The sequence below is a fragment of the Rattus norvegicus genome, chromosome 10 (genome assembly GCF_036323735.1).
Source record: "Rattus norvegicus strain BN/NHsdMcwi chromosome 10, GRCr8, whole genome shotgun sequence".
NCBI lineage: Eukaryota > Metazoa > Chordata > Mammalia > Rodentia > Muridae > Rattus > Rattus norvegicus.
The window spans coordinates 80262339-80290069 of NC_086028.1; the positions used below are offsets into that span (position 1 = coordinate 80262339).

General features: G+C 47.3%; 1 protein-coding gene across 1 annotated transcript; it reads right to left on the bottom strand.

Annotated features, from left to right (window-relative positions):
* Positions 1–1526: 1526 nt before the first annotated feature.
* Positions 1527–4398, bottom strand: Tmem92-ps1 (transmembrane protein 92, pseudogene 1). Its single transcript, XM_063270008.1, has 5 exons — positions 4273–4398; positions 2863–2885; positions 2301–2384; positions 1989–2173; positions 1527–1811 (listed from the first exon to the last, which is right to left on the bottom strand). Exons 1-5 carry the CDS (start codon positions 4351–4353, stop codon positions 1792–1794), a joined length of 393 nt encoding a protein of 130 aa, XP_063126078.1. The 5' UTR covers positions 4354–4398; the 3' UTR covers positions 1527–1791.
* Between the last annotated feature and the right edge of the window lie 23333 nt (positions 4399–27731).

Consider the following 27731-nt stretch of genomic DNA (forward strand, 5'->3'; position numbering starts at 1 on the left):
AAACAGCACTGGTTGTTGATTGAATCAACCTGAGCTTAGAGCGTTACAGTGTAGACTCAACTGTGACTCCATGACTTCTCTAAACCCTCAGCCACAGTAGAAACTGAGTGGGAACAGACTCACTCACAGGCTTGGAGGCATTAATAACTCAGTGGTTATTAATGCCTGCTACTTGCCAGTACTTAGGTTAAATTCCCAACACCTGCATGGCAGGACATAACAATCTGAAGCACCAGGGGGACCTGTGACCCTCCCACAACACCAATGAATGCACATTTTAAACATGATTTTCCGTCCACTGAACTTCAAGAGAGCCACTCTCTCAGGCCAAGCACTGATTAGAAAGCCGTAGACCATTTTCAATATGGTGAGGAGGAAGGAGGCTGAGGTGTCCCTCCTCCTTTAGAAAGACTCCCACATCAAAACAAACCCTTCTACCCACACTTCCTCCATCACGACTTCTTTTCCTTGCACAGTAACATTGTGTCAGCATCTTCTGCTCTCGCTCAGAACCTGAATGTCCCTGGATTCCCTGTCTTGCCATCTTCTGTGGCAGCCAGAGGATCCCGCACTTGAAGCCAGCCTGCTCTACAGAGTGAGTCCAGGACAGCCCCCTGCCCTACCTGCACACCTAAGCAGTGAGTTTCCCTAGTGCTGTCTGTCTGCAGAGAAACATTGGCCGTCAGCCCCCTGCAGGAACCACAGTAAAGACCACAGTAGGTGTCCAGGCACCTCCAACAGGAACTGTCTCCATTCCCTTCCACAGCCTGTGCACACTCCAAGCTCCAAGATGGCCTCAGTACCTCAGCCTCTGGACAAACCCTTCTTCTCTTTAGGAGTTCACCTTGGGTGGGCTGTAGCTAATGCCTGGAACCCACTCTCAACAGAAGGTACAAGGTGGGGTCAGCCCCCCACTACATCCAAGGGATTCTAGGAAAGGAGGTGAAAAGAAGTGTTCCCTAGACCTCACTCCACACATTTCTATTCATGCTTCTCCAGGCTTTCTCCCAACTTTACCTTCTCTCGAAGGCTGTTTTCTGAATTGTTACTCCCTAATAGTCCCATGATTAAGCCTGTTCTGGTCTCCTAGGAAATCATGTCACAGGAATAGAGTAGAATTGTATTGTCTTTCCAGTTCATTTCTTTTGAGCCCCAAGATCCCAGGAAACACAAGGTCTAAGCTTTCCTTCACATCTTGGATTCTCCATCCTCCCAGCAGGTGCTCAGGGCAGTCAGTCACCATTAGAAGAAGCTGAAGTGTCCCCTTAGCCTCTGAACTGGTCCCCATCAGCACTAAGCAGGCAGACAGAACCTTGGCACCTGTGGTTTTTGCATTGCTATAGAGGTGCAGTGAGATCCTCTCAGCACAGGTATGGTTGGAAGAAGTCTCAGAGAGTCTGACCAGTTCAGACTTCACTGTCTTCAGACACAGCCTCGCTGCTCTAGAATGGCAGAGTGAGCTGTCCAGTCTAGATGGGAAACCACGACCAATGATTTTTTTATATCCACCACAGACTCCGGCAATTCTTAAAAAAATCAACAGCCTTTATTGTGTGACAGAGATTACAGATCTAGTTTAGCTCTCATGACAAAAAGGAATAGCGGTATAAAAGTACAATCAATGCAATCACAGTACAAGAGACAGGATGGGATATGCAGTCATTCCATGGTCTTTGGCTGCCTCCAAGAGGTTTGTGTGTGAGGTGGGTGATAGGGTTGCATATAGCGAGTCCCTCTCATCTGGACAGTAAGCCTTCAGGCCTGAGGCTATAGGGAGGACGTGTTTCAGTCTCAGTTGAATTCAGAACAACCTGCAGGAGAAGAGGCACATTTGTTTATCTTAATATCATGGTACAAAAAAAAGGACAAATATGGTAGGAAGAGCCCTTCCCAGTCTATAGTCCCCCAGCCTCCAAACCATCATTTAAGCAGGTTGGGCAGCCGGCTAAGAAACACATTAGTTATTGGGACAGAAAGACCCAACTTACGAATGGTTGGTAGGGGATCCACGGAGGTGACCCAAATGCTCTCTAGAGGAGCTTTGGAGGGTGGATTTTGAGGAGTATGATGATCCGCTGGTCTGAGGTCATGCTGTAGTCCTTGGCATTTGGACATCACAAGGCCACAGATGCACAGGAGGGCGAAGATGACCCAAAAGACGATCAGTGCAATGCTAGGGAGGTAGGGGATGGTATTCTCATAAGTGCCTAAGCCATGTGCTCTTGCTGGACCTCCTCCATTCCCCAACCCACCCTGATTCTAGTGGATCCAGCCCTCAGTGAATGAAGCCCTTGGCTTACGTGAAGTGTTCAGTATCAGGATCCCAGTTCTTGCTTTCCTGACAGCATTCATTTTCATAGCATATGAATCCTTTGGGGCAGTGTCTAGTCAGGACAAACAGGAATGGGGAGATACCGATGAAATCCATGCCTCAAATGAAAGGGTCCCTACTTCCCCAGACACCTAGGACCTCAAGTGCAAGCCTCCCTCAGTGAGTGCGGGGTACAGATCTATCCTGTGTTCACCGGCAGGAATTGGTGTGTGGACCTGAGACCTGAGGTCAGAGTTCTCCATGGCAGTAAAGAGCCCTTTTTCCTCAGGCAGAGTGATCTGCTGAGGATCTTACAGGGGAGGCAGGAGTGCCACACGGATCATTTTTGTCTCCCCTCTCCGAACCATGGAGGGTTTGGAATTAGTAGGAGTTACAGACCAGCAGTTCTCAAGCATTGGCAAGGTGACAGGGGCTGTGGTTTCATTAAAAGTGATATGAATTACATATCTGTCCTCATATCCAGGGCAGAATCTGAGCACACACCAGTCCCCACTGCCTTACTGACATCATCCACAACGTTCCATACTTACAAGTCTTCACAGTTCTGTAGAGTCTGTGGAAGGAAAAAGACAGAGGTCAGAGGTCACAGCCTGGGAGTTAGGTCTCAGGTGCTAGAATGCTTGTCCAGCGGGGCAATGAATCAGGTAGATGTGGGTAAACCATGAGTTGATGTCCATCAGTACAGAACTCAAATGAAGGCAGGACTTCAAGATACACAGCCCAGGTGACGCCTAATACCGTAAAGGAATATCTGCCTCAGAAAGAACTGGGGCTACTCTCTGCTCAGACACTGTTACAGACAGTGTGTCTCAGAATCTCAGTTCCTCCAACTACCATGTCCAGAGGCAGCAACTGGAGCCTATCTCTGCTCCCTCACTAGCTGGGATTAAAGGCTTGAAGAACCAAAGAAGCTCCTTCACCCTTTTTTTATTGAGACAGGCACGGTGGTCACCGTGTTACTCTGGCTAGCCTGCAATATGGAGATCTACAGATCTCTGCCAAAGACCTATGAATTAAAGATATGCCCCACTACCCTTGGATTCCACACACATCATTGGAGCTTGGCCTAGGAAGCCACCTTTAGTGGATCCTTAACTCCACAGCTCCCCTCCCCCAGGGACAACCTCAGCCCCTCACTTCCCATACACCCACCAGTCACTGTCATCAGTAGAGACAACTCTGGGGTTCACTAAACATACTCATGTCTTATCCATCCTCAGGTCCCCGTGGCAAACCCCTGCCCTGTATTCTTCAGTCTTTTGAGGCACCCACGGTCTCCATACAGAATCCCATGCTGACCATAGCAGTACTGCATTAAGTCTTAATCAGACTCTCTTCCTCCAGGTATCAAAGCATTGCCCTCTCTGGCTCCTTCACCTCAAACCATCGCCATGTGTGGTGGAGCAGGCCTCCATCTGAGAACTCCACAGGTTCTAGGACAGCTAGAAGCAGACCCTGTGCCAACCAATGAAGACTAGGAAGGCAGCTTTGGCTTCGGTAAAGATCATTCCAGTAGCCTCCACTTCCCTCCTACACACTCAGATAGGTGCCTAATAGAGGCAATGAACTACACCCCAAGGTCACCAGCCTTAAGGCAACAGGGAAGGAAATTCTCCTCACCCAGACAAGCAAGTCAGTTTCATCAATCTGACTCAGAGTGTAATAAGACATATCAAGACTAAAACGGGGGTCAAACATTCTATTCACAGCTCTACGTGGGACAAATACTCAGGTAACAACACAGTCCTGCCATGACTACAGCCCCAGGTTTCCCAAGGGCCTCCCTCAGAGGTCCCTCCCTCCTTTTTCCCAGAAGAGAACAGAAAAAAGTTACCGATTGCCAGTGGTTAAGTGAATTCCTGACATGGAAAGGCTGAGACTGGGCTCCAAGGAAAGCTTCTGCCTCATGGAATCCTCCAAAGCCAAAGAGTTTTGCTTACCTCATTTCCGCTTGCTCCTTGCAGACTGGATATCAGGCCAAAGATCAGAGTGAGTGTGCCCAGTACCCAGGATTCCTGCATCCTGGCAAGAGAGCCTATGAGCTTAGAGAAGGGCAGAGTTAACACACTGGAGTTGGGCCGGATCAGGGCTTAGAGACTCTCCAGAGCTCAGGGAAGGGAAGGAGAGAGGAGCTGGCCCTGCTTGAGTTTGAGGATGGAGGAATTGGAAGGTTAGCAGAGCTTGAATACCAACTTGGTGAGTTGGATGGAGCAGAATGCTCTGGAACTTCCTCCCTTCTTTTGTGCTTAAATAGTGTTTAGAACAGGGCGTGGCGACACACCTTTAATCCCATCACTAAGCACTAAGCAGGCACAGCTCTGTTGAGTTCAAAACTACTATGATACCATATGTTGGATCCAGGAAAGCCAGGGTTAAATTTCAAAAGCCCAGTGGTGTTAGCACAAGCCTTTAACTCCCCAGCACTCAGGACATAGAAAGAGGTGGATCTCTGGGGCTAGCCTGGTCTACGGAGGGGGTTCCTGGACAGCCAACACTACATACAGAAACCCTTTGGATATCAGGAGGGGAAACTGTCTGGGGAGGTGACTTAGGGGTTTGAGCAGCTGTCCTTGGACCTGGATTCTGTGTCCAGCATTTACATAGAAGATGGCTCACAATCATCAGAAAGTCTACTTTTAGGTCATACCATCTTCTGAACTCTGAGGGCATCAGGAATACATATGATGCACACACATCAGGGCAATAAATACTCATACAAATTAAAATGACATAAATAAACCTTAAACAAACCAAACCAGACCTTTTATGGACAGCCATGGGATTCAGTGGGGAAATGTGCTGAAATACAATCCTGATAATCTAAATTTTGTTTTATTTTGCTTTTCGAGACAGGGTATCTCTAAATAGCTCTGGATTTTCTGAAACTGACTACCCAGTTAATTAACTGATTGCCCAGTTAATCCTCCAATTCATAGAGATCCCCCTGCCTCTGCCCCTTCTATATACTGATTAAAGGCAGGTGCCCGCCCATTTACTTTTTAAAACTGAATTCGAGGGGGTTGTGTGGAGAAAAAAAAAACTGAATTCGATCTTTGGGACCCCTCTAGTGAAATGAGAAAGTCAAGGCCATGCACTTGATTGCAAACACACAGACACAGACACACAGACACAGACACACACAGACACACACGCATGCACACCCACGCACACACACACAGAGAGAGAGAGAGAGAGAGAGAGAGAGAGAGAGAGAGAGAGAGAGAGAGAGATGGCTCAGTGGTTAAGAGCACTCAGTGCCCTTCCACAGGTCCTGAGTTCAAATCGTGGCAACCAGGTGGTTTTCCACAACTATGTGAATTGGATCGGATGCCCTCTTCTGGTGTGACTGAAGACAGTTAACAGCGTAGTTATATATAAAAAATAAATAAATCTTTCAAACAAAAAGATGAAGAGGGAGAGAGCTAGTGAGGGTGTGCATGAATGAAAAATTGTCATTTAAATATTTTTTATTATTCTTTTACTTTTTCAATTCAGTGTTTCTGTATGTAGCTCTCTTTGTCCTGGAACTCACTCTGTAGGCCAAGCAGGCCTCCAACTGAAGATACACACCCCGTAGGTGTCCAGAGGATGGGGATTAAACACATGTGCCACATCTATCCCATATAAAATACCCTTTAAATGAAAAATTTAAATTCAATCGAAGTGGTGGTGAAACACAGGTTTAGTCCCAGAATGTGGGAGGACAAAGTAGGCAGATCTTTCAGCTCAATGCTAGCCCGGTCTCAAGAGGGATTTGGAGGATAAACAAGGCTACTCAGAGAAACCCTGTCAAAGAAATCAAAATCAATACAGAAAACAGGAGAGAACCTCTCAACACTGAATGGTGCTGTCCTTCCCAAGAGATAGGGAGGCATATGATGGGAAGGAGGCAGAGACTGGGGAAAGGCAAGTCATTGCAGAGAAGGATAATGGGGTATGTGTCACATAGAAGGTGCCAATCCTTTCTGCTTTGACCAAGAGAGGAGGAAAAGACCCTGAGTTGGGGAAGAAACACTTTGACACAGCTTTCCCCACAGCACTGTGTTATTAGTGTTCCCTCTGTTTTGTAATTTGTGGGGAGATGTTGGTATCTTTCCTTTCTGTCTGAAGAAAAAATCGTGGCTAAGCACTTTGTCCATTGTGCCCAAAAAGTTGGTGTCCCTCACGGCGATGAGCAGGCCAGGTGGGATTCATGTACAGAATCAGGGAGTGAGAGTATGGCCACCAGGTAACAGCATAGGCCAGCGCCTATGTGGGCCCAAGCATTTAGGTCATGACTTCAGAGGCTCTGAGACCTTAGGAGAAAACAGGCAGACTGGTGGATGTAGGATGACTGACAAGGGTGGAAGACAGACATGTGTGTGGCATCTGAGCTAGAGGAAGGGGCATAAGGACTTAGTGACTGAGTTGCTGTCTGGTCTGGTGACACAGAAAGGTGACCCTTGGAGGCTCTGCTGTGAATGCTATATGCATCTCACATGCCCTGTTCCCTCTCCTCTGTAACTTGGCTGTGGGATACAGGTAACTTCTAGGAAGCCTCCCCTTATTTTTGGTCCCTTTATTACCTGTCATTCTGAGAAATTCTCCAAGCCTCAACTTCTCTCCCAGTCTTTGTTTCCAGCTTTACTGTCCTAATGGGTGCCACTTCCAAAGGTATCTGTTTGGGCCCCTCTGTTGTCCTGCTGTTTCCATCACCAACTGTGTCTCAGGGACCCTGCAGCTCCCTCATTCTCCTGCAAGGAATTGTCCCGTGGTCTCTCTCCCACTATCTGCCTGTGACTCTCATTATCCCTTGTTTCCTTTAATGCTCAAAATCAGAACCTTCCAGAGTCAGCCCAAGTGCAATTGGGATCTGTTCCCAGAGAATCCCCCCTCTATTTTAAATCTCTGGAGACTATGGCTGGGGATTCAAAAGGGGGGAGGTGGGTGTGCCTCTTGCTGGAACCCCCTTGGGACAGTGCTGATATTTCCCAACAACATTCACACTTCTTCCCTCTTGAGAGAAATTGTTGCTAACTTGGATTTCTGGCCCTCCGGCCTCTGCCCAGGCCCCAATGTGTCTGTCTGTGTGCTTATAGAGAATTCTGTGGTCCTTCATAGCCTGCTGCCTGCCACCCTGCCAGACCGGGAGCCCCCCTGGAATTAGGTCTCAAGAAGAGGAGAAGGCCAGACACCCTGTGTAGTTGACAAGAGTGTTGGGGTGGGTGCGCTGGAGAAATGACGGGAAGTGTCTAGTACCCGTGTCCCTGATGGCAGTATGGAACAGGGGTTATTTCCTGTGAGTATCTGGCATCCATCCAACCTCCATGTATTCTTGTTGAGGAGAGGGGAGGAGATTAAAATTGTATTGAGATAACAGAAAGTTTTTCTTGTGTGATGGTTGGCATGTGCTTGGCCCAGATTGGCAGTATTGCAAACTGTGTCGAGATTGGAGTAGGAGTGTCGCTCTGACATTTGGCTTGGAGACCCTCATCCTATCTGGCTTGAAGTTACTGTTCAGCTTGTTTCTGATGAAGATGAAGAAGTCCTCCATTCTTCTTGCAGTATTCCTGCCTTGGGGCTGCCATATTCCTGCCTCCATGATATGAACTGGACATCTGAACCTGTTACCCAGCCCCAGTGAAATGTATTTATAGAGGTGCCTTGGTCATGGTGTACATTCCCTGAGGTAAAAACCTAAGTAATAGACAAGTCGGTACCAGAACTGGGGTATTGCTGTCATACGTCTGAACATGCCTTTGTTTGGATGAATATGGATTTTATAGCTTTAAATATCCAAAGCACTGGACTGTTTTAAATGGGGATCATTGGGCCATCCTAGTAGGAATATGGAAGAATTTTGTACTCACACTGATGTGACTTGTTCAGACTTGGGCCATCAAGTTCCAGTGAAGTATTTCAACTGTGACTTAGATACTGTTGATGTACTGTTTTGGTTTAGAAGAATGTGGCTACTTTTGGCCCTTGACTGAAGAGTCTACCTCAGGCTCAGAGGAAGAGACTCAGATAAATTTCTTTGACATGGAAAGTCTCAGCAAAATCTTTGTTCTTTGGTTATTTCTCCTGAACAGACTTTTCAATGAGCTTAGCAAGCTGAAAAAGGAAAAATAAAAAGAAAAATGTACACTTCGAGTACTAAAGGAGCACCAGGAAGTGCTATGGAGCTGAATTCTATGATAAAGATAATTGAATTTAATTGTGTGTTTACCTTCAGGTAAGATCCTACCCAGCAAAATGTAGATGCAGGCATGGTGGTACACACCTTTTATCCTAGGAATAAAGGCCCAGGACATGAGTTCAAGACCATCCTGGGAAAAGCAGGCTCTAGGTGAAGAAAGGCTTAATCCCAGGGATAATAACACACACCTTTAATACAAGCGTTTCAGGAGACTGAGCCCTGCAGATCTATTAGTTCCAGGACAGCCTGCAGAGCAAGTTCCAGGAATTCAAAGCTTAGGCAGAGAGGGACATGGGAAACAGAACGCTGGGAATGGAATGGGGGAGCGTGTCAGCAGGGGGATGGTCTGGATGGCGCTCAGCAGAACTAGCTGGTTCTTCCATGCGGCTCTGGCTTCACAGATAGAAACAGAATGGATGACAGGGACGACTGATGTTGTTTAACTGGAGCTGAGAAATTAGCTGTGATTAAGAAGAGACCATTGTCCCTGAGGTGAGGGGAAGTATTTCCAGTGAGCTCAAAGTTGTTGTGTTCAGGGATAGCCAAGGTTGTACCACATGCTGCAGCTGTACTTGCTAATGTGTGAGAGTCACCCAGGTGGTACTGGTTTTGAAGGCACAAAGCAGTGATGAAGAACACCTGAGGCTTGGAATTGTGAGAGAGCATGGAAGGCCGTTGATGAAGGTGCAGCTTCAGTTGCAGTTGATGGTCCAGGACAGAAGAGGTCATGAAAAGGAACTGAGGCTTGGCACCATGAAGAGAGCCTATGAGAGGATATGGGTGATGCCTACTTCATTGTGAGGACCCCTGCATAGTGGAGATGCCAGTAATATGAGATGATCGCCAACAACAGCAGTGGCAGGTGAGTGGATCAACCAGAGCTTAGAACACTACAGTGTAGGCTCACCTGTGACACCATAACTTCTCTAAACCCTCACCCACTTCTCGAAACCCTCAGAAACTGAGTGGGAAAAGACTCTGTCAGACACCTGGAGAGAAGGCTCAGTGATTATTACTGCCTGCTACTTGTCAGTACTTAAGTTCAATTCCCAAAACCCGCATGGCAGGTCATAACCATCAGAAACACCAGGGGGATCTGTGACCTTCCCACACCGACGAATGCACATTTTAAACACGATATTCCAGCCAATGAACTTCAGGAGAGCCACTCTCTCAGGCCAAGCACTGATTGGAAAGCCCTAGACCATCTTCAATATGGTGGGGGGAAGGAGGCTGAGGTTTCCCTCCTCCTTTAGAAAGACTCCCACATCAAAACAAACCTGTCTACCCACACTCCCTCCATCACGACTTCTTTTCCCTGCACAGTAACATTTTGTCAGCATCTACTGCTCTCGCTAGGAGCCTGAATGTCCCTGGATTCCCTGTCTTGCCATCTTCTGTGGCAGCCAGAGGATCCCGCACTTGAAGCCAGCCTGTTCTACAGAGTGAGTCCAGGACAGCCCCCTGCCCTGCCTGCACACCTAAGCAGTGAGTTTCCCTAGTGCTGTCTGTCTGCAGAGAAACATTGGCCTTCAGCCCCCTGCAGGAAGCACAGTAAAGACCTCAGTAGGTGTCCAGGCACCTCCAACAGGAACTGTCTCCATTCCCTTCCACAGCCTGTGCACACTCCAAGCTCCAAGATGGCCTCAGTACCTCAGCCTCTGGACAAACCCTTCTTCTCTTTAGGAGTTCACCTTGGGTGGGCTGTAGCATTAGTGCCTGGAACCCCCTCTCAACAGAAGGTACAAGGTGGGGTCAGCCCCCCACTACATCCAAGGTGTTCTAGGAAAGGAGGTGAAAAGAAGTGTTCCCTAGACCTCACTCCACACATTTCTATTCATGCTTCTCCAGGCTTTCTCCCAACTTTACCTTCTCTAGAAGGCTGTTTTCTGAATTGCTACTCCCTAATAGTCCCATGATTAATCCAGTTCTCGTCTCCTAGGAAATCATGTCACAGGAATAGAGTAGAATTGTATTGTCTTTCCAGGTCATTTCTTTTGACCCCCAAGATCCCAGGAAACACAAGGTCTAAGCTTTCCTTCACATCTTGGATTCTCCATCCTCCCAGCAGGTGCTCAGGGCAGTCAGTCACCATTGGAAGAAGCTGAAGTGTCTCCTTAGCCTCTGAACTGGTCCCCATCAGCACTTAGCAGCCAGACAGAACCTTGGGACCTGTGGTTTTTGCATTGCTATAGAGGTGCAGTGAGATCCTCTCAGCACAGGTATGGATGAAGAAGTCTCAGAGAGTCTGACCAATTCAGTCTTCACTGTCTTCCAGGCACAGACTCGCTTCTGTAGAATGGCAGAGTGAGCTGTCCAGTCTAGATGGGAAGACCACGACCAATGATTTTTTTTATATCTACCACAGAGTCCGGCAATTCTTAAAAAAATCAACAGTCTTTATTGTGTGACAGAGATTACAGATCTAGGTTAGATCTCATGACAAAAAGGGACAGCGGTATAAAAGTACAATCAATGCAATCACAGTACAATAGACAGGATGGGATATGCAGTCATTCCATAGTCTTTGGCTGCCTCCAAGATTTTTGTGTGTGAGGTGGGTGATAGGGTTGCATAGCGAGTCCCTCTCATCTGGACAGTAAGACCTTCAGGCCTGAGGCTGTAGGGAGGACGTGTTTCAGTCCCAGTTGAATTCAGAACAACCTGCAGGAGAAGAGGCACATTTGTTTATCTTAATATCTTGGTACAAAAAAAAGGACAAATATGGTAGGAAGAGCCCTTCCCAATATATAGGCCCCCAGGCTCCAAACTATCATTTAAGCAGGTTGGGCAGCCGGCTATGAAACACATTAGTTATTGGGACAGAAAGACCCAACTTATGAATGGTTGGTAGGGGATCCACGGAGGTGACCCAAATGCTCTCTTGAGGAGCTTTGGAGGGTCTATTTGGAGGACTCTGATTATCCGCTGGTCTGAGGTCATGCTGCAGGCCTTTGCAGTTGGACATCACAAGGCCACAGATGCACAGGAGGGCGAAGATGACCCAAAAGACGATCAGTGCAAGGCTAGGGAGGTGGGGGATGGTATTGTCATAAGTTCCTAAGCCATATGCCCTTGCTGGACCTCCTCCATTCCCCAACCCACCCGGATTCTAGTGGATCCAGCCCTCAGTGAATGAAGCCCTTGGCTTACGTGAAGTGTTCAGTATCAGGATCCCAGTTCTTGCTTTCCTGACAGCATTCATTTTCATAGCATATGAATCCTTTGGGGCAGTGTCTAGTCAGGACAAACAGGAATGGGGAGATACCAATGAAATCCGTGCCTCAAATGAAAGGGTCCCTTCTTCCCCAGATACCTAGGACCTAAAGTGCAAGCCTTCCTCAGTGGGTGTGGGGTACACATCTGTCCTGGGTTCACCGGCAGGAATTGGTCTGTGGACCTGAGACCTGAGGTCAGAGTTCTCCATGGCAGTAAGGGGCCCTTTTTCCTCAGGCAGAGTGATCTGCTGAGGATCTTACAGGGGAGGCAGGAGTGCCACACAGATCATTTTTGTCTCCCCCCTCCCAACCATGGAAGGTTGGGAATTATCAGGAGTTACAGACCAGCAGTTCTCAAGCATTGGCAAGGTGACAGGGGCTGTGGTCTCATTAAAAGTGATATGAATTACATATCTCTCCTCATATCCAGGGCAGAATCTGAGTACACACCGTCCCCACTGCCTACTGACGTTATCGACAACGTCCTATACTTACAAGTCTTCCCAGTTGCACACAGTCTGTGGGAGGAAAAAGACAGAGGTCAGTGGTCATAGCCTGGGAGTTGGGTCTCGGGTGCTAGAATTCTTTTCCAGCGGTGCAATGAATCAGAGAGATGTGGGTAAACCAGGAGTTGATGACCATCAGTACAGAACTCAAATGAAGGCAGGACTTTGAGATATAAAGCCAAGGCGAGGCCTAATTCCGTAAAGGAATATCTGCCTCAGAAAGAACTGGGGCTACTCTCTGCTCAGACACTGTTCCAGACAGTGGATCTCAGAATCTCAGTCCCTCCAACTACCGTGTCCAGGGCAACAACAGCAGCCTCTCTCTGCTCCCTTACTAGCTGGGATTAAAGGCTTGAAGAACCAAGGAAGCTCCTTCACCCTTTTTATTATTGAGACAGGCAAGGTGATCACCGTGTTACCCTGGCTCGCCTGCAATATGGAGATCTACAGATCTCTGCCAAAGACCTCCGAATTAAAGATATGCCCCACTACCCTTGAATTCCACACACATCATTAGAACTTGGTCTAGGAAGCCACTTTTAGTGGATCCTTAGCTCCACAGCCCCCCTCCCCCAGGGACAACCTCAGCCCCTCACTTCCCATACACCCACCAGTCACTGTCAGCAGTAGAGACAACTCTGAGAGTTCACCAAACACACTCATGTCCTATCCATCCTCAGGTCCCCGTGGGAAACCCGTGCCCTGTATTCTTCAGTATTTTGAGGCACACACGGTCTCCATACAGAATCCCATGCTGACCATAGCAGTAATGCATCAAGTACCATTGCCATGTGTGGTGGAGTATGCCTCAAATCTGAGAACTCCACAGTTTCTAGGGCAGCAAGAAGTAGACCCTGTGCCAAGCAAAGAAGACAAGGAAGGCAGCTTTGGCTTCGGTAAAGATCATTCCAGTAGCCTCCACGCCCTCCTACACAATCAGATATGTGCCTAGAAGAGGCAATGAACTACACCCCAAGGTCACCAGCCTTAAGACAACAGGGAAGGAAATTCTCCTCACCCAGACAAGCAAGTCAGGTGCCTCAATCTGACTCAGAGTGTAATAAGACATATCAAGACTAAAACGGGGGTCAAACATTCTATTCACGGCTCTACGTGGGACAAATACTCAGGAAACAACACAGTCCTGCCATGACTACAGGACCAGGTTTCCCAAGGGCCTCCCTCAGAGGTCCCTCCCTCCTTTTTCCCAGAACAGAACAGAAAAAAGTTACGGATTGCCAGTGGTTTAGTGAATTCCTGACATGGAAAGGCTGAGACTGGGCTCCAAGGAAAGCCTCTGCCTCATGGAGTCCTCCAAAGCCAAAGAGTTTTGCTTACCTCATTTCCGCTTGCTCCTTGCAGACTGGATATCAGGCCAAAGATCAGAGTGAGTGTGTCCAGTACCCAGGATACCTGCATCCTGGCAAGAGTGCCTATGAGCTTAGATAAGGGCAGAGTTAACACACTGGAATTGGGCTGGATCAGGCTTAGAGCCTATCCAGAGCTCAGGGAAGGGAAGGAGAGAGGAGCTGGCCCTTCCTGAGTTTGAGGATGGAGGAATTGGGAGGTTAGCAGAGCTTGAATACCAACTTGGTGATTTGGATGGAGCTGAATGCTCTGGAACTTCCTCTCTTGTTCTGTGCTTAAATAGTGTTTAGAGCAGGGTGTGGCGACACACCTTTAATCCCATCACTAAACAGGGACAGCTCTGTTGAGTTCAAAACTACTATGATACCATATGTTGGATCCCGGAATGCCAGGGTTAAATTTCAAAAGCCCAGCGGTGTTAGCACAAGCCTTTAACTCCCCAGCACTCAGGACATAGAAAGAGGTGGATCTCTGGGGCTAGCCTGGTCTACGGAGGGGGTTCCTGGACAGCCAACACTCCATACAGAAACACTTTGGATGTCAGGAGGGGAAACTGTCTGGGGAGGTGACTCAGGGGTTATTGGAGCTGTCCTTGGACCTGGATTCTGTGTCCAGCATTTACATAGAAGATGGCTCACAATCATCAGAAAGTCTACTTTTAGGTCATACCATCTTCTGACCTCTGAGGGCATCAGGCATACATATGATGCACACACATCAGGGCAATAAATACTCATACAAATTAAAATGACATAAATAAACCTGAAAGAAACCAAGGCAGACCTTTTATGGACAGCCATGCCATTCAGTGGGGAAATGTGGTGAACTACAATCCTGATAATCTAAATTTTGTTTTATTTTGCTTTTAGAGACAGGGTATCTCTAAATAGCTCTGGATTTTCTGAAACTGACTACCCCGTTAATTAACTGATTGCCCAGTTAATCCTCCAATTCATAGAGATCCCCCTGCCTCTGCCCCCCTCTATATACTGATTAAAGTCATGTGCCTGTCCATCTACTTTTTAAAACTGAATTCGAGGGGGTTTTGTGGAGGAAAAAAAAAACTGAATAAGATCATTGGGACCCCTCTAGTGAAATGAGAAAGTCAAGGCCATGCACTTGACTGCAAACACACAGACACAGACACAGACACAGACACAGACACAGACACACACACACACACACACACACACACACACACACACACACAGAGAGAGAGAGAGAGAGAGAGAGAGAGAGAGAGGAACAGAGACAGAGACAGGGATGGAGAGATAGGAAGAGAGAGAACATAAGAGGGAGAGGGAGAAGCCTGGAGAGATGACTCAGTGGTTAAGAGCACTCAGTGCCCTTCCAGAGGTCCTGAGTTCAAATCGTGGCAACCAGGTGGTTGCTTACAACTATGTGAAATGGGATCTGATGCCCTCTTCTGGTGTGACTGAAGACAGTTAATAGCGTAGTTATACATAAAAAATAAATAAATCTTTAAAACAAAAAGATGAAGAGGGAGAGAGCTAGTGAGGGTGTGCATAAATGAAAAATTGTAATTATATATTTCATTTTTTTTGGTTCTTTTTTTGTCGGTGCTGGGGATCGAACCCAGGGCCTTGCGCTTCTAGGCAAGTGCTCTACCATTGAGCTAAATCCCCAACCCCTATATATTTCTTATTATTCGTTTACTTTTTCAATTCAGTGTTTATTTGTGTAGCTCTCTTTGTCCTGGAACTCACTCTCTAGGTCAGGCGGGCCTCCAACTGAAGATACACACCCCGTAGGTCTCCAGAGGATGGGGATTAAACACATATGCCACATCTATCCCATATAAAATACCCTTTAAATGAAAATTTTAAATTCAATCCAAGTGTTGGTGAAACACAGCTTTAGTCCCAGAATGTGGGAGGCCAAAGAAGGCAGATCTTTGAGCTCAATGCTAGCCTGGTCTCAAGAGGGAGTTGGAGGATAACCAAGGTTACTCAGAGAAACCCTGTCTCAAGAAATCAAAATCAATACATAAAACAGGAGAGATCCCCTCAACACTGAATGGTGATGTCCTTGCCCAGAGACAGGGAGGTATATGATGGGAAGGAGGCAGAGACTGGGGAAAGGCAAGTCAGTGCAGGAGAAGGATAATGGGGTATGTGTCACATAAAAGGTGCCATTCTTTGTGCTTTGACCAAGAGAAGAGGAAAAGACCCTGAGTTGGGGACGAAACACTTTGGCACAGCGTTCCCCACAGCACTAGGTTATTAGTGTTCCCTCCATTTTGTAATTTGTGAGAGATGTTGGTATCTTTCCTTTCTGTCTGAAGAAAAAATCGTGGCTAAGCACTTTGTCCATTGTGCCCAAAAAGTAGGTGTCCCTCACGGCGATGAGCAGGCCAGGTGGGATTCATGTTCAGAATCATGGAGTGAGAATATGGCCTCCAGGTAACAGCATAGGCCAGCGACTAGGTGGGCCCAGGCATTTAGGTCATGACTTGAGAGGCTCTGAGACCTTACGAGAAAGCAGCAGACTGGTGGATGTAGGATGACTGACCAGAGTGGAAGACGGACATGTGTGTGGCCTCTGGGCTAGAGGAAGAGGAATAAGGACTCAGTGACTGAGTTGCTGTCTGGTCTGCTGACACAGGAAGGTGACCCTTGGAGGCTCTGCTGTGAATGGCATGTGCATCTCACATGCCCTGTTCCCTGTCCTCTGGAACTTGGCTGTGGGATACAGGTAACTTCTAGGAAACCTCCCCTTATTTCTGGTCCCTTTATTACCTGTCATACTAAGAGATTCTCCAAGCCTCAACTTCTCTCCCAGTCTTTGTTTTCCACCTTTACTGTCCTAATGGGTGCCACTTCCAAAGGCATCTATTTGGGCCCCTCTGTTGTCCTGCTGTTTCCATCACCAACTGTGTCTCAGGGACCCTGCAGCTCCCTCATTCTCCTGCAAGGAAATGTCCTGAGGTCTCTCTCCCACTATCTGCCTCTGATTCTCATTATCCCTTGTTTCCTTTCATGCTCAAAATCAGAACCTTCCAGAGTCAGGCCAAGTGCAATTGGGATCTGTTCCCAGAGAATCCTGTCTCTATTTTAAATCTCTGGAGACTGAGGCTGGGGATTCAAAAGGTGGGAGGTGGGTGTGCCTCTTGCTGGAACCCCCTTGGGACAGTCCTGATATTTCCCTACAACATTCACACTTCTGCCCTTTTGAGAGAAATTGTTGCTAAGTTGGATTTCTGGCCCTCCGTCCTCTGCCCAGGACCCACTGTGTCTGTCTGTGTCCTGAGAGAGACTTCTGTGGTCCTTCATTCCCTGCTGCCTGCCACCATGCCAGACCGGGAGCCCCCTCTGGAATTAGGTCTCATGAAAGAGGAGAAGGCCAGACAACCTGAGTACTTGAGAAGAGGGTTGGGGTGGTTGGGCTGGAGAAATGAAGGGAAGAGTCTAGTACCTGTGTCCCTGATGGCAGTATGGAACAGGGGTTATTTCCTGTGAGTATCTGGCATCCATCCAACGTCCATGTTTTCTTATCAGAGGAGAGGGGAGGAGATTAAAATTGTATTGAGATAACATAAAGTTTTTCTTTTCTTGTGTGAGGTTGGCATGTGCTTGGCCCAGATTGGCAGTATTGCAAACTGTGGCCTTGTCAGAGTAGGAGTGTCGCTGTGACATTTGGCTTGGAGACCCTCATCCTATCTGGCTTTAAGTTACTGTTCAGCTTGTTTCTGATGAAGATGAAGAAGTCCTCCATTCTTCTTGCAGTATGCCTGCCTTGGGGCTGCCATATTCCTGCCTCCATGATATGAACTGGACATCTGAACCTGTTACCCAGCCCCAGTGAAATGTCTTTATAGAGGTGACTTGGTCATGGTGTCTGTTCCCTGAGGTGAAACCCTACCTAACAGAGAAGTTGGTACCAGAACTGGGGTATTGCTGTCATATGTCTGAACATGCCTTTGTTTGGATGAATATGGATTTTAGAGCTTTAAATATCCAAAGCACTGGACTGTTTTAAATGGGGATCATTGGGCCATCCTAGTAGGAATATGGAAGAAGTTTGTACTGACACTGATGTGACTTGTTGAGACTTGGGCCATGAGGTTCCAGTGAAGTATTTCAACATGTGTCTTAGATACTGTTTATGTACTGTTTTGGTTTAGAAGAATGTGGCTACTTTTGGCCCTTGACTGAGGAGTCTACCTCAGGCTCAGAGGAAGAGACTCAGATAAATTTCTTTGACATGGGAAGTCTCAGCAAAATCTTTGTTCTTTGGTTATTTCTCTTGAACAGACTTTTCAATGAGCTTAGCAATCTGAAAAAGGAAAAATAAAAAGAAAAATGCACACTCGAGTACTAAAGGAGCACCAGGAAGTGCTATGGAGCTGAATTCTATGATAAAGATAATTGAATTTAATTGTGTGTTTACCTTCGGGTAAAATCCTACCCAGCAAAATGTAGATGCAGGCATGGTGGTACACACCTTTTATCCCAGGAGAAAAGGCCCAGGACATGAGTTCAATACCATCCTGGGACAAAGCAGGCTCTAGGTGAAGAAAGGCTTAATCCCAGGGATAATAACACACACCTTTAATACAAGCGTTTCAGGACACTGAGCCCTGCAGATCTATTAGTTCCAGGACAGCCTGCAGAGCAAGGTCCAGGAAATCAAAGCTTAGGCAGAGAGGGACATGGGAAACAGAACGCTGGGAATGGAATGGGGGAGCGTGTCATGGTCTTGATGGCGCTCAGCAGAACTCAGCTGGTTCTTCCATATGGCTCTGGCTTCACAGATAGAAACAGAATGGATGACAGGGAAGACTGATATTGTTTAACTGGAGCTGAGAAATTAGCTGTGATTAAGAAGAGAACATTGTCGCTGAGGTGAGGGGAAGTATTTCCAGTGAGCTCAAAGTTGCTGTGTTCAGGGATAGCCAAGGTTGTACCACATGCTGCAGCTGTACTTGCTAATGTGTGAGAGTCACCCAGGTGGTACTGGTTTTGAAGGCACAAAGCAGTGATGAAGAACACCTGAGGCTTGGAATTGTGAGAGAGCATGGAAGGCCGTTGATGAAGGTGCAGCTTCAGTTGCAGTTGATGGTCCAGGACAGAAGAGGTCATGAAAAGGAACTGAGGCTTGGCACCATGAAGAGAGGATATTGGTGACACCTACTTCAATGTGAGGACTCCAGCACATAGGGGATGCCGGTAGCATGAGATGATCACAAAGAACAGCAGTGGTTGTTGAGTGGATCAACCTGAGCATAGAGGGCTACAGTGTAGGCTCACCTGTGACACCATGACTTCTCTAAACCCTCAGCCACAGTAGAAACTGAGTGGAAACAGACTCACTCAGAGGCCTGGAGAGAGGGCTCCGAGGTTATTAATGCCTGCTACTTGGCAGTACTTAGGTTCAATTCCCAACACCCGCATGGCAGGACATAACCATCTGAAACACCAGGGGGACCTGTGACCCTCCCACGACACCGATGAATGCACGTTTTAAACATGATTTTCCACCCACTGAACTTCAGGAGAACCACTCTCTCAGGCCAAGCACTGATTGGAAAGCCCTAGATTATCTTCAATATGGTGGGGGGGGAAGGAGGCTGAGGTGTCCCTCCTCCTTTAGAAAGATTCCCACATCAAAACAAACCTGTCTACCCACACTCCCTCCATCACGACTTCTTTTCCCTGCACAGTAACATTTGTCAGCATCTACTGTTCTCGCTCAGAGCCTGAATGTCCCTGGATTCCCTGTCTTGCCATCTTCTGTGGCAGCCAGAGGATCCCGCATTTGAAGCCAGCCTGCTCTACAGAGTGAGTCCAGGACAGCCCCCTGCCCTGCCTGCACACCTAAGCAGTGAGTTTCCCTAGTGCTGTCTGTCTGCAGAGAAACATTGGCCGTCAGCCCCCTGCAGGAACCACAGTAAAGACCACAGTAGGTGTCCAGGCACCTCCAACAGGAACTGTCTTCATTCACTTCCACAGCCTGTGCACACTCCAAGCTCCAAGATGGCCTCAGTACCTCAGCCTCTGGACAAACCCTTCTTCTCTTTAGGAGTTCACCTTGGGTGGGCTGTAGCTAATGCCTGGAACCCACTCTCAACAGAAGGTACAAGGTGGGGTCAGCCACCCACTACATCCAAGGGATTCTAGGAAAGGAGGTGAAAAGAAGTGTTCCCTAGACCTCACTCCACACTTTTCTATTCATGCAGGCTTCTCCAAGCTTTCTCCCAACTTTACCTTCTCTTGAAGGCTGTTTTCTGAATTGCTACTCCCTAATAGTCCCATGATTAATCCAGTTCTCGTCTCCTAGGAAATCATGTCACAGGAATAGAGTAGAATTGTATTGTCTTTCCAGGTCATTTCTTTTGACCCCCAAGATCCCAGGAAACACAAGGTCTAAGCTTTCCTTCACATCTTGGATTCTCCATCCTCCCAGCAGGTGCTCAGGGCAGTCAGTCACCATTGGAAGAAGCTGAAGTGTCTCCTTAGCCTCTGAACTGGTCCCCATCAGCACTTAGCAGCCAGACAGAACCTTGGGACCTGTGGTTTTTGCATTGCTATAGAGGTGCAGTGAGATCCTCTCAGCACAGGTATGGATGAAGAAGTCTCAGAGAGTCTGACCAATTCAGTCTTCACTGTCTTCCAGGCACAGACTCGCTTCTGTAGAATGGCAGAGTGAGCTGTCCAGTCTAGATGGGAAGACCACGACCAATGATTTTTTTTATATCTACCACAGAGTCCGGCAATTCTTAAAAAAATCAACAGTCTTTATTGTGTGAAAGAGATTACAGATCTAGGTTAGATCTCATGACAAAAAGGGACAGCGGTATAAAAGTACGATCAATGCAATCACAGTACAATAGACAGGATGGGATATGCAGTCATTCCATAGTCTTTGGCTGCCTCCAAGATTTTTGTGTGTGAGGTGGGTGATAGGGTTGCATAGCGAGTCCCTCTCATCTGGATAGTAAGACCTTCAGGCCTGAGGCTGTAGGGAGGACGTGTTTCAGTCCCAGTTGAATTCAGAACAACCTGCAGGAGAAGAGGCACATTTGTTTATCTTAATATCTTGGTACAAAAAAAAGGACAAATATGGTAGGAAGAGCCCTTCCCAATATATAGGCCCCCAGGCTCCAAACTATCATTTAAGCAGGTTGGGCAGCCGGCTATGAAACACATTAGTTATTGAGACAGAAAGACCCAACTTATGAATGGTTGGTAGGGGATCCACGGAGGTGACCCAAATGCTCTCTTGAGGAGCTTTGGAGGGTCTATTTGGAGGACTCTGATTATCCGCTGGTCTGAGGTCATGCTGCAGGCCTTTGCAATTGGACATCACAAGGCCACAGATGCACAGGAGGGCGAAGATGACCCAAAAGACGATCAGTGCAATGCTAGGGAGGTGGGGGATGGTATTGTCATAAGTTCCTAAGCCATATGCCCTTGCTGGACCTCCTCCATTCCCCAACCCACCCGGATTCTAGTGGATCCAGCCCTCAGTGAATGAAGCCCTTGGCTTACGTGAAGTGTTCAGTATCAGGATCCCAGTTCTTGCTTTCCTGACAGCATTCATTTTCACAGCATTTGAATCCTTTGGGGCAGTGTCTAGTCAGGACAAACAGGAATGGGGAGATACCAATGAAATCCGTGCCTCAAATGAAAGGGTCCCTTCTTCCCCAGATACCTAGGACCTAAAGTGCAAGCCTTCCTCAGTGGGTGTGGGGTACACATCTGTCCTGGGTTCACCGGCAGGAATTGGTCTGTGGACCTGAGACCTGAGGTCAGAGTTCTCCATGGCAGTAAGGGGCCCTTTTTCCTCAGGCAGAGTGATCTGCTGAGGATCTTACAGGGGAGGCAGGAGTGCCACACAGATCATTTTTGTCTCCCCCCTCCCAACCATGGAAGGTTGGGAATTATCAGGAGTTACAGACCAGCAGTTCTCAAGCATTGGCAAGGTGACAGGGGCTGTGGTTTCATTAAAAGTGATATGAATTACATATCTCTCCTCATATCCAGGGCAGAATCTGAGTACACACCGTCCCCACTGCCTACTGACGTTATCGACAACGTCCTATACTTACAAGTCTTCCCAGTTGCACACAGTCTGTGGGAGGAAAAAGACAGAGGTCAGTGGTCATAGCCTGGGAGTTGGGTCTCGGGTGCTAGAATTCTTTTCCAGCGGTGCAATGAATCAGAGAGATGTGGGTAAACCAGGAGTTGATGACCATCAGTACAGAACTCAAATGAAGGCAGGACTTTGAGATATAAAGCCAAGGCGAGGCCTAATTCCGTAAAGGAATATCTGCCTCAGAAAGAACTGGGGCTACTCTCTGCTCAGACACTGTTCCAGACAGTGGATCTCAGAATCTCAGTCCCTCCAACTACCGTGTCCAGGGCAACAACAGCAGCCTCTCTCTGCTCCCTCACTAGCTGGGATTAAAGGCTTGAAGAACCAAGGAAGCTCCTTCACCCTTTTTATTATTGAGACAGGCAAGGTGATCACCGTGTTACCCTGGCTCGCCTGCAATATGGAGATCTACAGATCTCTGCCAAAGACCTCTGAATTAAAGATATGCCCCACTACCCTTGGATTCCACACACATCATTAGAACTTGGTCTAGGAAGCCACTTTTAGTGGATCCTTACCTCCACAGCCCCCCTCCCCCAGGGACAACCTCAGCCCCTCACTTCCCATACACCCACCAGTCACTGTCAGCAGTAGAGACAACTCTGGGAGTTCACCAAACACACTCATGTCCTATCCATCCTCAGGTCCCCGTGGGAAACCCGTGCCCTGTATTCTTCAGTATTTTGAGGCACACACGGTCTCCATACAGAATCCCATGCTGACCATAGCAGTACTGCATCAAGTACCATTGCCATGTGTGGTGGAGTATGCCTCAAATTGAGAACTCCACAGTTTCTAGGGCAGCTAGAAGTAGACCCTGTGCCAAGCAAAGAAGACAAGGAAGGCAGCTTTGGCTTCGGTAAAGATCATTCCAGTAGCCCCCACGCCCTCCTACACAATCAGATATGTGCCTAGAAGAGGCAATGAACTACACCCCAAGGTCACCAGCCTTAAGACAACAGGGAAGGAAATTCTCCTCACCCAGACAAGCAAGTCAGGTGCCTCAATCTGACTCAGAGTGTAATAAGACATATCAAGACTAAAACGGGGGTCAAACATTCTATTCACGGCTCTACGTGGGACAAATACTCAGGAAACAACACAGTCCTGCCATGACTACAGGACCAGGTTTCCCAAGGGCCTCCCTCAGAGGTCCCTCCCTCCTTTTTCCCAGAACAGAACAGAAAAAAGTTACGGATTGCCAGTGGTTTAGTGAATTCCTGACATGGAAAGGCTGAGACTGGGCTCCAAGGAAAGCCTCTGCCTCATGGAGTCCTCCAAAGACAAAGAGTTTTGCTTACCTCATTTCCGCTTGCTCCTTGCAGACTGGATATCAGGCCAAAGATCAGAGTGAGTGTGTCCAGTACCCAGGATACCTGCATCCTGGCAAGAGTGCCTATGAGCTTAGATAAGGGCAGAGTTAACACACTGGAATTGGGCTGGATCAGGCTTAGAGCCTATCCAGAGCTCAGGGAAGGGAAGGAGAGAGGAGCTGGCCCTTCCTGAGTTTGAGGATGGAGGAATTGGGAGGTTAGCAGAGCTTGAATACCAACTTGGTGATTTGGATGGAGCTGAATGCTCTGGAACTTCCTCTCTTGTTCTGTGCTTAAATAGTGTTTAGAGCAGGGTGTGGCGACACACCTTTAATCCCATCACTAAACAGGGACAGCTCTGTTGAGTTCAAAACTACTATGATACCATATGTTGGATCCCAGAATGCCAGGGTTAAATTTCAAAAGCCCAGCGGTGTTAGCACAAGCCTTTAACTCCCCAGCACTCAGGACATAGAAAGAGGTGGATCTCTGGGGCTAGCCTGGTCTACGGAGGGGGTTCCTGGACAGCCAACACTCCATACAGAAACACTTTGGATGTCAGGAGGGGAAACTGTCTGGGGAGGTGACTCAGGGGTTATTGGAGCTGTCCTTGGACCTGGATTCTGTGTCCAGCATTTACATAGAAGATGGCTCACAATCATCAGAAAGTCTACTTTTAGGTCATACCATCTTCTGACCTCTGAGGGCATCAGGCATACATATGATGCACACACATCAGGGCAATAAATACTCATACAAATTAAAATGACATAAATAAACCTGAAAGAAACCAAGGCAGACCTTTTATGGACAGCCATGCCATTCAGTGGGGAAATGTGGTGAACTACAATCCTGATAATCTAAATTTTGTTTTATTTTGCTTTTAGAGACAGGGTATCTCTAAATAGCTCTGGATTTTCTGAAACTGACTACCCCGTTAATTAACTGATTGCCCAGTTAATCCTCCAATTCATAGAGATCCCCCTGCCTCTGCCCCCTCTATATACTGATTAAAGTCATGTGCCCGTCCATCTACTTTTTAAAACTGAATTCGAGGTGGTTTTGTGGAGGAAAAAAAAAACTGAATAAGATCATTGGGACCCCTCTAGTGAAATGAGAAAGTCAAGGCCATGCACTTGACTGCAAACACACAGACACAGACACAGACACAGACACAAACACAGACACAGACACAGACACACACACAGACACAGACACACACACACACACAGAGAGAGAGAGAGAGAGAGAGAGAGAGAGAGAGAGAGAGAGAGAGAGAGAGAGGAACAGAGACAGAGACAGGGATGGAGAGATAGGAAGAGAGAGAACATAAGAGGGAGAGGGAGAAGCCTGGAGAGATGACTCAGTGGTTAAGAGCACTCAGTGCCCTTCCAGAGGTCCTGAGTTCAAATCGTGGCAACCAGGTGGTTGCTTACAACTATGTGAAATGGGATCTGATGCCCTCTTCTGGTGTGACTGAAGACAGTTAATAGCGTAGTTATACATAAAAAATAAATAAATCTTTAAAACAAAAAGATGAAGAGGGAGAGAGCTAGTGAGGGTGTGCATAAATGAAAAATTGTAATTATATATTTCATTTTTTTTTGGTTCTTTTTTTGTCGGTGCTGGGGATCGAACCCAGGGCCTTGCGCTTCTAGGCAAGTGCTCTACCATTGAGCTAAATCCCCAACCCCTATATATTTCTTATTATTCTTTTACTTTTTCAATTCAGTGTTTATGTGTGTAGCACTCTTTGTCCTGGAACTCACTCTCTAGGTCAGGCGGGCCTCCAACTGAAGATACACACCCCGTAGGTGTCCAGAGGATGGGGATTAAACACATATGCCACATCTATCCCATATAAAATACCCTTTAAATGAAAATTTTAAATTCAATCCAAGTGTTGGTGAAACACAGCTTTAGTCCCAGAATGTGGGAGGCCAAAGAAGGCAGATCTTTGAGCTCAATGCTAGCCTGGTCTCAAGAGGGAGTTGGAGGATAACCAAGGTTACTCAGAGAAACCCTGTCTCAAGAAATCAAAATCAATACATAAAACAGGAGAGATCCCCTCAACACTGAATGGTGATGTCCTTGCCCAGAGACAGGGAGGTATATGATGGGAAGGAGGCAGAGACTGGGGAAAGGCAAGTCAGTGCAGGAGAAGGATAATGGGGTATGTGTCACATAAAAGGTGCCATTCCTTTGTGCTTTGACCAAGAGAAGAGGAAAAGACCCTGAGTTGGGGACGAAACACTTTGGCACAGCGTTCCCCACAGCACTAGGTTATTAGTGTTCCCTCCATTTTGTAATTTGTGAGAGATGTTGGTATCTTTCCTTTCTGTCTGAAGAAAAAATCGTGGCTAAGCACTTTGTCCATTGTGCCCAAAAAGTAGGTGTCCCTCACGGCGATGAGCAGGCCAGGTGGGATTCATGTTCAGAATCATGGAGTGAGAATATGGCCTCCAGGTAACAGCATAGGCCAGCGACTAGGTGGGCCCAGGCATTTAGGTCATGACTTGAGAGGCTCTGAGACCTTACGAGAAAGCAGCAGACTGGTGGATGTAGGATGACTGACAAGAGTGGAAGACGGACATGTGTGTAGCCTCTGGGCTAGAGGAAGAGAAATAAGGACTCAGTGACTGAGTTGCTGTCTGGTCTGCTGACACAGGAAGGTGACCCTTGGAGGCTCTGCTGTGAATGGCATGTGCATCTCACATGCCCTGTTCCCTGTCCTCTGGAACTTGGCTGTGGGATACAGGTAACTTCTAGGAAACCTCCCCTTATTTCTGGTCCCTTTATTACCTGTCATACTAAGAGATTCTCCAAGCCTCAACTTCTCTCCCAGTCTTTGTTTTCCAGCTTTACTGTCCTAATGGGTGCCACTTCCAAAGGCATCTATTTGGGCCCCTCTGTTGTCCTGCTGTTTCCATCACCAACTGTGTCTCAGGGACCCTGCAGCTCCCTCATTCTCCTGCAAGGAAATGTCCTGAGGTCTCTCTCCCACTATCTGCCTCTGATTCTCATTATCCCTTGTTTCCTTTAATGCTCAAAATCAGAACCTTCCAGAGTCAGGCCAAGTGCAATTGGGATCTGTTCCCAGAGAATCCCGTCTCTATTTTAAATCTCTGGAGACTGAGGCTGGGGATTCAAAAGGTGGGAGGTGGGTGTGCCTCTTGATGGAACCCCCTTGGGACAGTCCTGATATTTCCCTACAACATTCACACTTCTGCCCTTTTGAGAGAAATTGTTGCTAAGTTGGATTTCTGGCCCTCCGTCCTCTGCCCAGGACCCACTGTGTCTGTCTGTGTCCTGAGAGAACTTCTGTGGTCCTTCATTCCCTGCTGCCTGCCACCATGCCAGACCGGGAGCCCCCTCTGGAATTAGGTCTCATGAAAGAGGAGAAGGCCAGACACCCTGAGTACTTGAGAAGAGGGTTGGGCTGGAGAAATGAAGGGAAGTGTCTAGTACCTGTGTCCCTGATGGCAGTATGGAACAGGGGTTATTTCCTGTGAGTATCTGGCATCCATCCAACGTCCATGTTTTCTTATCAGAGGAGAGGGGAGGAGATTAAAATTGTATTGAGATAACATAAAGTTTTTCTTTTCTTGTGTGATGGTTGGCATGTGCTTGGCCCAGATTGGCAGTATTGCAAACTGTGGCCTTGTCAGAGTAGGAGTGTCGCTGTGACATTTGGCTTGGAGACCCTCATCCTATCTGGCTTTAAGTTACTGTTCAGCTTGTTTCTGATGAAGATGAAGAAGTCCTCCATTCTTCTTGCAGTATGCCTGCCTTGGGGCTGCCATATTCCTGCCTCCATGATATGAACTGGACATCTGAACCTGTTACCCAGCCCCAGTGAAATGTCTTTATAGAGGTGACTTGGTCATGGTGTCTGTTCCCTGAGGTGAAACCCTAACTAACAGAGAAGTTGGTACCAGAACTGGGGTATTGCTGTCATATGTCTGAACATGCCTTTGTTTGGATGAATATGGATTTTAGAGCTTTAAATATCCAATCACTGGAATGTTTTCATTGGGGATCATTGGGCCATCCTAGTAGGAATATGGAAGAAGTTTGTACTGACACTGATGTGACTTGTTGAGACTTGGGCCATGAGGTTCCAGTGAAGTATTTCAACATGTGACTTAGATACTGTTGATGTACTGTTTTGGTTTAGAAGAATGTGGCTACTTTTGGCCCTTGACTGAGGAGTCTACCTCAGGCTCAGAGGAAGAGACTCAGATAAATTTCTTTGACATGGGAAGTCTCAGCAAAATCTTTGTTCTTTGGTTATTTCTCTTGAACAGACTTTTCAATGAGCTTAGCAATCTGAAAAAGGAAAAATTAAAAAAAAAAATATGTACACTTCGAGTACTAAAGGAGCACCAGGAAGTGCTATGGAGCTGAATTCTATGATAAAGATAATTGAATTTAATTGTGTGTTTACCTTCAGGTAAAATCCTACCCAGCAAAATGTAGATGCAGGCATGGTGGTACACTCCTTTTATCCCAGGAGAAAAGGCCCAGGACATGAGTTCAAGACCATCCTGGGATAAAGCAGGCTCTAGGTGAAGAAAGGCTTAATCCCAGGGATAAAAACACACACCTTTAATACAACGTTACAGGAGACTGAGCCCTGCAGATCTATTAGTTCCAGGACAGCCTGCAGAGCAAGTTCCAGGAATTCAAAGCTTAGGC

Coding starts and splice junctions, on each gene's coding strand:
- Tmem92-ps1 (XM_063270008.1), bottom strand. CDS start 4,353: ATGCAGGAATCCTGGGTACTGGGCACACTCACTCTGATCTTTGGCCTG. Junction 2,886..4,272: donor AAGGAGCAAGCGGAAATGAG/GTAAGCAAAACT, acceptor TTCCTTCCACAG/ACTCTACAGAACTGTGAAGA. Junction 2,385..2,862: donor CTACAGAACTGTGAAGACTT/GTAAGTATGGAA, acceptor TGTCCTGACTAG/ACACTGCCCCAAAGGATTCA.